This window comes from Lentinula edodes (assembly GCF_021015755.1).
Source record: "Lentinula edodes strain Le(Bin) 0899 ss11 chromosome Unknown C8R40scaffold_2, whole genome shotgun sequence".
NCBI lineage: Eukaryota > Fungi > Basidiomycota > Agaricomycetes > Agaricales > Omphalotaceae > Lentinula > Lentinula edodes.
In genome coordinates, this window is record NW_025764308.1 from 1,707,430 (window position 1) to 1,717,075 (window position 9,646).

Genomic DNA, 9,646 nt, shown 5'->3' on the forward strand with positions numbered 1-9,646 from the left:
CATCGTTCATGCTGCCGGATTTACTTATCTTTGCTTAACTACTCATCTGTATACACATCGCTAATTTTACTGTACAAATTCAAGCCCATTCCACTCATATATCTGCAACTATTAGTAACGCTCACTGCACGTGGGGGCATAGCACCTCTGAGTAATACTAAATAGTAACAATGAATTATATGTACGCTGTTCAATCCAATTTGTTCAACTTTCAAGGTGATTGCTCTCTCGTTTATTCACCACAATGGCCACCACAATGCGGGGGTTGACCCAGGCAAGTAATTATACTGTACCATAGCCGGAAGAGACTGAATTCCTGTGGACAGTTCATCGCGGACATCCGAGGCGCGAGGGTCCGCGAACTGGAAGAGAAGAGAATCAATAAGGAAATGGCTAATATCAGGAAAAAGTTCAAAGGTGCGCATGCATGCCATGCAATTTGTCGTGGATTGAGGCTGATGGTTTCAAAAGACGGTAACTTGGACGGATATCAGAAGAAAAAGTACAATTCACTCCTACAGACCGTTCGGGGTCTTGCTGAACCACCGCTGCAGATATGTGGCCAAAATCATCTTCACGTATATTCTTGGGTACAAAGTCGACGTTGGGCATATGGAAGCCGTGAATCTCATCTCCAGCCCGAAATATAGCGAGAAGCAGATTGTAAACTCTTTTCATCGCTGGGGTTTCTCTTGCTGAAATGAAATGCAGGGATATCTTGCTGTCACGTTGCTAATGCACGAAAATTCAGATTTCTTACGACTAGTGGTTAATTCTATACGGAAAGACTTGCACGGAAACAACGAGATCGACAATTGCCTCGCATTACATGCTATTGCAAACGTTGGAGGAAGTGAAATGGCCGAGGCTTTAGCAGAAGATGTGCACCGACTCCTCATTTCTCCGTCAGTGATATTTCACGTACTTTGCCTTACAGTCCGTACTTACAGAATTCCCTCTAGAACATCAGAAAGCTTCGTCAAGAAGAAAGCTGCTTTGACACTGCTGAGGCTATATCGCAAACACCCCGATGTCATTCCTGCTGCTGAATGGGCTCTTCGCATCATTTCTCTCATGGACGATGAGGATTTGGTACCTATTTCAGACTAGCGTGTATTGCAGCAAACTAACATGCCGTTCCAGGGAGTCGTAATATGCGTTACAAGTCTTGTGATGGCTCTTGCCCAAGATCATCTACATGCCTATGCTGTTTCCTACACGAAAGCCGTAGACCGACTAAATCGTGTCAGTCACTTCTTTCTACTCGGAAAACTCACACTGACTTGAATCACAGCTTGTCATTGAGCACGAGTATTCTGCTACTTATGCATATTACAGAGTACCTTCACCCTGGCTGCAAGTCAAGCTTCTACGTTTACTTCAATATTACCCTCCTTCAGGTAGAGCCAATCTTGCCGTGTTTAATCTTCGATCAGCTAAACTGGTGCTATCTCACAGAGGATCCAGCCATTCGCTCAGTGCTGCACCAGGTCCTGCAAACCACCATGGATAATAGCGCAGAACCTTCCCGCAATGTTCAGCATAACAATGCCCAACACGCCGTCCTATTTGAGGCTATCGGTTTAGCAATTCACCTTGACACTAACTCACCCTTAGTGAACACTGCTGCCGTACTGCTAGCACGTTTCATCTCCTCAAAGGAGACAAATGTTAGATATCTGGGCCTTGACACTATGGCTCATCTAGCGGCTAGGGCCGAGTCCCTCGAACCCCTCAAGAAACACCAAAGTACCATCATTCTCTCATTGCGGGATAAAGATATATCAGTTCGACGACGAGCTCTTGATCTTTTGTACAGCATGTGCGATATCGACAATTCCGAGTTGATTGTCGGGGAGCTTCTTCGATATCTCAGAGTTGCTGATTACGCACTGCGCGAGGAGATGGTACTCAAGATCGCCATATTGACTGAGAAGTATGCCACATCGTACAAGTGGTATGTTGATACCATTTTGCGGTTAATTAGTGCTGCCGGAGATCATGTAGGAGAAGAAGTCTGGTATCGAGTTGTTCAAATCGTCACCAACACGGAGGACCTGCAGGAATATGCTGCGAAAGTTGTATTCGAACATCTGAAGGCACCAACTGCTCACGAAAGTTTGGTTAAAGTTGGGGGTGAGAAATGATTAATTTCGAAGGAAAAATCCTGCTGACAATATGAATACAGGCTATATCTTAGGGGAATATGGTCATCTCATTGCCAATGAACCAGGCTATAGTCCGCTCGAACAATTCCATATTTTGCATTCAAAATCGCAATTTTGCATGGCTGCCACTCGTTCCTTGTTGCTTTCAACATATATCAAATGGGTCAACGTCTTCCCTGAAATCAAGCCCCAGCTTGTCCTCATATTTGAACGTTATAGACATGTTCTGGATTCAGAACTCCAGCAACGCGCCAGCGAGTTTTATGCCTTAGCTCAGCGGCCGGAAGAGGATGAACTTTTACAGAACGTATGCGAGGAAATGCCGCCTTTCCCTCCTCGGTCCAGCGCGCTCCTTGGTCGTTTGAACAAGGATCAAGGGGACACAGAGGACAAGCGGACCTGGATTCACGGTGGGAAGGACGCCAATGTGGACCGGGAACTGACCCGGCGAAAGACCCTCATCCAAGCCAACGGATCTACCGCTTCTCACATTGCTATTGGCGCGCCATCGACCCAGGATGTCATGGGTTCACTGGTTGGTCTGGACTTAAGACATACAGAAGTGGCCAACTCGAGCGAGCGACCCAATCTGGCTGTCGGGCCCAACATAGACCGTTGGTATGAAAAATTAATGTTCAGTTCCGAGGGTGTCTTGTTTGAGGATGTTCAGATACAGATCGGAATCAAATCCAGATATCAAGGTCACATTGGACAGTTGGCCATATACATAGGGAATAAGGTCCCAACACCGTTGACCTCCTTCATCACTGCTGTCCATGTTGACGACCCAGATGCTCTTTCTGTTACTTTCGCAAAGCTTCCTCCAAATGTGATCGCGCCTCGCACTCAGACCCAACAGCTTTTGCACATTGAATGCAAAAAAGCATTTTCCACACCCCCAATCCTTACAGTGTCGTTTTTGGCAGGCTCACATCAAACAACCTCGATACGACTGCCTATCGTACTCACCAAATTCCTTGAGCATGTCAAACTTGGGCAAGCTGATTTCTTCGAACGATGGAAACTGATAGGTGGCGCCCCTCGAGAATCTCAATCGATCTTCCCTGTTACATTGAACAACGCTGGTCAACTTGACCTATCCAAGTTCCGTCAGGTTGTTGCTGGTCACAAATTCAATCTTCTGGACGACATTGATCCCAATCCAAATAATTTGGTTGGTGCTGGAGTTTTACACACATCTGTCGAGGGCAAAGTCGGATGCTTGTTGCGATTAGAGCCCAATAAGGAAGCAAAAGTGCGTCGTCCCGATATTGGGGTCTTGCTTTTTCTCTGACCAGCTGATAGCTTTGTCGTCTAACGGTGCGAAGTACATCTGAAAACGTGGCAAAGGAAGCCCAAAAGCTCTTACAAAAGTCGCTAACGACTGATACATAATTGAGACTGACGATTACAGTAGTCTAATAGTAATATATATGTAATGTGTATACCCTAGGAAACATGTGTACAGCGCCATACCATAAACCATTCACAGGCTATCGCCGCCATATGCCACGTAAGAGTCCCCTTTTGCGTTTAGCATCGTCGACGTCAATGGACGACGATGTGCTCACCAAAACAGAAGGTAATGATGGAGCGTCCTTCGCGAAGCGTGAACCGATGGAGTCAGTGGAACTCGATTTGAAGTGTAAAAGCTTGTTTCGGGGCTGGAACGTCATGGGAGAAGAGGGCCCACTAGGTGTTACTTCAGGAGAATCAGGAAGGAGCCGAGTTCGACTATGTTCGGCGTCAGGTGCAGTCGACGGACGACCCGAACGGCCTGAAGGAGAAGAAGGGCCAGGAGAAGAGGGGTGAGCATATATAGGATTTGTTGATGGGTAAGGAAAGGAGTAATGCCGCCGTTGCTGGTTCGCAGATAGCTGCGCGGCTAGTTGACTAACTCGTAGAAGAGCTTGTTCTTCCACTTCGAAGCAACGTGCACAAAATTCATGCAAATCCTTGTCTTCAGCGCTCGGTCTATCCTCCGTGAAGTATGTTCGGGAATGGCGAATAACTGCTGATGTGACAAGAGCTAGGTGCCTTGGCACATCCAAGGTGTGAGGTAGTGTGGGTATAGACTCCCTATACAGTATGGGCATACTTGATACTCTTAGTTTAAGGGCATTGATCACATTGGAGCGTTCATGCCAGTCAGGCGTCTTCCCCGTTCGAGTATCCTTTACCGGCGTGGAGACAACGACTATGTAATCGACCATGGCTGGGACGCTGTCTGCTAAAAAGCCTTTCACCCCACGCATAAACTCCTCCTTCTGAACGTTCTGCAAACCAAACAGATCAGAGTGTTAGGAGAAAACGCGTTTAAGCCGACCTACATAATTGAGATTGGCTAGACTCTGTATAACCTTTGCAATCAACGTTAGGCTCCGCTGGACGGGCGGAGTCGGCAAACCTGCGGCATGGCTCAACTACAGCAACATGAGAGACAGTAAGGCAAAACAAACCCGGGTACAGATGGAATAGATGTGGATTCAATATCGCCGGAACGATGAAGCGCAGGAAGCAGAAAGCAGAAACGCCTTGCCACCGCAAATCGCGTTTCTCTTGGAATGCACCGGCAAAACGCTCTTCGACAAGTTCACGGATTGTACAAAAGAGTCGACGCATCTCTCTGAAAGAAAATCAGCTCTGCGATGAAGATTTCGCAGAGAACTACTCACGGTGGACATTCTTCCCGAACGGAATAAATTTGTTTCCAGAATTCTTGGCACCAGTATATTAGCAAATCGACGCCCTTTTCTGCTTCCTTTGCGCCCTTTGGAGTACGCATTGGATCAACCTCAATAGCAACTTTCTCCGCAATGAGGCGCCTTATGACCGGGCCAACGCTAGCCTCAAGAAACGCCTTGCCGTACCATTTCATACATAGTTCCACGATCTTAGTGAGTATGGTATTTCCTCTGAACAAAGTCGTATGGGCTGGAGCACACACCAGAACATAAACATCGTTGGGGATAGGATTGTTTCCACTGCTTCTACTCACATGATTGCGAGCCATCCACTTCTCTGTGAGCAATCTCTTGAACCTGTTCTATCGCTGTGTTGTTCGCTATTGAGATGGCCATCAATTGCGACCCAAGTGACTTGAGCTTCAATTTTGTCTCGAATTCTGCCATCCAGTCCAAAAAGTTTCGAGCGTTGAAGGTCTGATGGAAGGATTGGGGATATTTCGGAAGACGGAAGAAAATGTCGCACCTCAAGTAGCTTGTGGTATGTACTGGAAGGTAGTATGATTTCTCTAACGGTTTGTTAGTCATTGCGGAACAGCACAAAGCTGACGTTCATACTCGTCTACTCGAATCTTCAATCGAAGCTCGCCAACCTGAATATCACTTGCGATTGAGCCATTCTGTAGCACGGGAAACCAGCCTTCAATGGCTTCCCCTCGAGGAAAGTTGTTCAAAGCAATCCGTACAGTTCCCAGTATAGAGGGTTTGAAAAGCTTCTTCTCCTGCCACACCCAAATGTCAAGGCTTTCAAAAGGTGGCAGATCAGACAAAAGGAAGATCTCATGCCATTGCGGAGAGCCTATTCCTTTCTTGACGGTTGTCCGTGCGCATAGCGTCTCACTAAACAAGATATCGCAATATACATCCAAATCGATAGGATCTGGTTCTGACGCAGAATCATTGTCATCATCAAGGGTTTCAAAAGGCTTGCTGTTCCCGAGATTGCGACCTTGGATGACAGTCAAATCTACCTGGCGCCACATCCGATATGAGCCGCCTTCGGTAGGGAAGAACCATCGCCCGTATATTTCTGGGAGAGCGTAAGACCGTAGAAGAGCAAGCCATGCATTGCAAGCATTGGTGGAACTGAACTGTAAGTATATAGGTTCATCAATGCCTGAAGAAGGAGCCCAGCGTTTACCACTGGAACCATATGTTAGGTTGAGTCGAATTAAGGTATCCTGGACGTACGCAGCACAGTGTATTGACAAGCAGTTTTTTCGGAAAAAAAGTGAAGTAGAAGCCTCTCGGATGTCGGTCTGATTGAGGAGATGAATATAGGCAGTACACCACATAATGGATTGCTGGATGAAATGAAGAATGAGAAAGGAAAATTTCGAGGAAAATCGACGACTACTCACGTCAACATATATATTCAATAAACATCGTTCTCCTTGTTCTGATAGTTTACAAGTCGCTGTTCGCCAATGGCCTCCACCTGGAGGATCTTTAGATCCAGAAAGCCAGCTAGGTTTCTCTGTACACAAGCGTAAGTTTGGAACTTTTATGACTTCATCCCGACAGGAACCTTTAAGCTTCTTATCGTCCACGTTCCCGTTTACTTGCTTTACAGACTCTCGTTTATCTCCCTTCTTTCGCGGATTGAGAGGCTACAGAAGCAATTGTTAATTTGAGTAAGTGATAAGAAGCAAAGAGAACTCACTCGTCGTAGAGCTACACCAGCAGCAGCAGATATATACAACTCGGCCGAAACAATGAAGTCCTTCGTTTCACCACTCTGTTCAACTTCACCCCAGGATTCCATTTGAAGAAAAAATAAGAGGAGAATTGGGAGTCCAAAAGGAAGTTGAAACTGTTTGATATCACCGAATTCACACCGCCACTGTTGGCTGAAAGCTGTTTAGATTCTTCAATGCTAACGGAACAAGAGCAATAAGAGGAATGTGTACAACAGATGAGACATATATGCGTATAACAGAGTAATTTGAAGCATGAATCTCCATGCAATCTCTCGACTGAGGCTCAACAATAACGACAATAAATGATAAGGTGTAGACCGTCATCGTTGGACCGACGGTCAGTTCGTTGTTCATGTGTGGCATCGCTCTAAGGACATCACCTAAGGTAATACATCTCCAACTCTAAGGGTATTATTGACAACAATAGTATATAAGATACCAAGAGTATGAAAGTTTTTGTGTGAGGTTCCGAACGTCTCTGTCTATTTCTGACCACCCTAGATCCATCTTTTTCCCTTCACCTACTCCGCCTTAACACTATGTGTATGGACATTAAGCCATAGTACATGAGGAGACCAAGCAGCATTACTCACGCTTTTCCGTTGGCATGTCCATTCGTGGCTTTTGATCCTTTGACTGGCTTCTTGTAAGTTTGGATGTAGAAGTTGATGAAAAGCCCGAGGTAGCTGGTCAGAAGCCCGCAACCGAAAAGTGCAGCGGTTTCTGATCCGGCACAATCACCGACATGAGGTAGATGGGATTGATATCTGAATGCGAAGTGTTGCCAGGCTGAGGAAGAAGTTATATCAGAATGAACGGACATGTAAGTGAATGGAGCCTGAACGTACTGCCAAAGTACACGATGAACAAGTCGATTATGAATTGAACAATCTGCATTGAGGTCAAATATTTCTTCCACTGAACCGATTGAGTGAGCCAACTTTGGTGATAGAATATGAGCGGGACATACCCAAATTCGCTTCCCGCCAGCAGTGGCGTAATAATAGTAGTCTGTCGCGTCAATATGAGCATTCGTGCCGAGAGGGACGAAACGTCCACTTACACATTAGAACGTGCACGGACAGGTTGAGTGTGATCACGGTCCAGGACTGAATGCGAGACTATGAGTCAGTAAATTGGCAATGAACGCGCGAGTAAGGACTTACAATGCTGGTTTTGCCGCCAAGTTGAGAGTAGCAGAGCAAAGCAGTGGCAGAGTGATGGAAGACGTGTAAGAATGCTAGACGCAGGTAAGGTTCGATGATCAAGAATCGTGCGTTGGCAGGAACTCACCAAGCGGTTTCTTCTTGTACGCCAAAAACACTGTATCCAGCAATTCGAGATATTTGAAGTAATAGTTGACTAGATAGTAAAATTCCATTCTCTGTAGGTGTCGGTCGGCGCCACGTAAAAAAGACAAGGATACACTATAACTTACCGGAGTCCATGCCTCAGGCGCGCAAATACCGAAATAGAGGCCATTTTTCCAAACTATAGGAAGAATTTCCTCTAGCATGAGGGCGAGCAGTAGCAAGCTCCCTGAACTCAGAATGACATTATGGGCTTGAAAGAGCGTGTTGAGTTTCTGGGGTTGTCGGTTTTTCTTGTATGCCTGAATCCCAAATATCACGGCCAGGTATGAAGCCAAAGTGGTGAGGACCTCAGTGTTGGTCGAGAGAGGCGTCTTTCCGGGTATAAAAGAAGTAAGATAGGATGGAAGAGAAACAGGTAAGACGGACAAAAGGAAGTCAGCGAGTGGTGCCATGACAGTCAGAGACGAAGGAGCTCAGGGTAATTATTATGACAGGAAGAGTTAAAAGAAATTTTTGGGGACGGTTCAACCGATTCCGGAATCGGATGTATAACGTGATTTGAATTATGAGTTTCACATGCTCAGAGTCATTGGTACGTTCGAATCGCAAGTCGAGACTACTCCGGACACGTACAACAGCCAGCTACCACATCTCACAACCACGACAGTATCTGTATTCAGTTTGCAACAGCACTGCCGGTACATACTTTCGTAGACGCTCAGGTTATCTACTTCGTAAATTCGCTGATCAGGATTGACAAAGACCCAACATTGAATTCGTGTTCAAGATGCCTATATATGTACAATGTTCCAATAGATAGTCCATGAAATGGAAAGAAACAAGACAACGAGGAACAAAGGCGCTAGCAGATGATAAGACTGGAGCAACGTTCTAAGTCAGCGAGCAGCACATGCTCCCTGTACAAGAAACACGATCAATCATTGAATCAAGGAATCGATCATGAGCGCGTTCGATACATACCCGATGTCGAGTTTTGCATTTTGTAGCATGGTAACAGCACGCGTATTGATTCGCGAGGCGTCAAAACCTGGAGACGACGCACAAACGAGACACATTGGTGAATGGGCAGGAGCAAGATAGTAGGTCGCGAAAATCTGAAGAGATAGTTAAGCACTCTTGTTCTTGAGGATATAACGAGACTCACTCCCGACGACCGAAGAGAATTGACCAAGTCGTGAATAAGCATAAGGGACTTGGACCTCAAGTGATTCAAGTCGTGGAGGTCGAGACCTACGTACAACATAAAAATCAACAAGGGCGGCAAATGTGTTAGCAATTTTACTAACATAGATTCGATTCAGCACTCCAAGTTGGGATACTACAGTGTAGCCGTACTGTAGAACGTCCCGATTGTACAAGAACCCTGAATGAGATAAAGGGATTGAGATGATGATCGCTGCAACTCTAATGGCAAATATGCTCACTGAGTGAAAGCCTGTACTGCATCCTCAAGGCACTGAAGCTACGACCAAGTCAGTCACACGACGAATTACCATTGGCCGATGTTGTACCTCATGGTAAGGCTTCATGGCCTTGGAATCAAGCTCTAGAGACTGGGGAAGAGAGGTCGAGAGCATTTGAGGGACAATAACGGAAGTCATCTCTGGTCGTAAGGTGAAGAAGAAAGGTGGAGGGAGGGCCAAAAGAATATAGTCATCGAGAATTTGAAGCAAGCACTTAAATAACGGCAGGTCACGCGG

At 46.0% G+C, this 9,646-nt stretch overlaps 4 protein-coding genes across 4 annotated transcripts; 1 reads left to right on the forward strand and 3 right to left on the reverse strand.

The window, feature by feature from the left end:
• Window positions 1-184: 184 nt before the first annotated feature.
• Window positions 185-3,584, forward strand: C8R40DRAFT_1081692 (Adaptor protein complex AP-2 alpha subunit). The gene is made up of 11 exons (XM_046227155.1): window positions 185-274; window positions 327-417; window positions 472-502; window positions 555-663; window positions 712-905; window positions 963-1,092; window positions 1,144-1,245; window positions 1,295-1,400; window positions 1,459-2,136; window positions 2,189-3,423; window positions 3,474-3,584. Exons 1-11 carry the CDS (start codon window positions 245-247, stop codon window positions 3,561-3,563), a joined length of 2,796 nt encoding a protein of 931 aa, XP_046091839.1. The 5' UTR covers window positions 185-244; the 3' UTR covers window positions 3,564-3,584.
• C8R40DRAFT_1081694 (Rho GTPase activation protein) lies at window positions 3,585-6,598 on the reverse strand. Its single transcript, XM_046227156.1, has 10 exons — window positions 6,441-6,598; window positions 6,274-6,389; window positions 6,104-6,216; window positions 5,471-6,055; window positions 5,379-5,421; window positions 5,167-5,329; window positions 4,844-5,102; window positions 4,628-4,794; window positions 4,499-4,575; window positions 3,585-4,444 (listed from the first exon to the last, which is right to left on the reverse strand). Exons 3-10 carry the CDS (start codon window positions 6,205-6,207, stop codon window positions 3,662-3,664), a joined length of 2,181 nt encoding a protein of 726 aa, XP_046091840.1. The 5' UTR covers window positions 6,208-6,216; window positions 6,274-6,389; window positions 6,441-6,598; the 3' UTR covers window positions 3,585-3,661.
• A 603-nt stretch (window positions 6,599-7,201) lies between these two features.
• C8R40DRAFT_1033553 (fatty acid elongase) lies at window positions 7,202-8,377 on the reverse strand (the record flags this gene model as incomplete). Its single annotated transcript, XM_046223349.1, has 7 exons — window positions 7,202-7,401; window positions 7,461-7,530; window positions 7,583-7,623; window positions 7,676-7,721; window positions 7,779-7,852; window positions 7,906-7,996; window positions 8,051-8,377. The coding sequence occupies 7 exons, from the start codon at window positions 8,375-8,377 to the stop codon at window positions 7,202-7,204; spliced, it is 849 nt and encodes a 282-aa protein (XP_046091841.1).
• Window positions 8,378-8,787: 410 nt separating this feature from the next.
• Window positions 8,788-9,547, reverse strand: C8R40DRAFT_1165683 (uncharacterized protein; the record flags this gene model as incomplete). Its single annotated transcript, XM_046230734.1, has 6 exons — window positions 8,788-8,842; window positions 8,907-9,040; window positions 9,091-9,176; window positions 9,233-9,309; window positions 9,371-9,408; window positions 9,458-9,547. 6 exons carry the CDS (start codon window positions 9,545-9,547, stop codon window positions 8,788-8,790), a joined length of 480 nt encoding a protein of 159 aa, XP_046091842.1.
• Window positions 9,548-9,646: the final 99 nt, after the last annotated feature.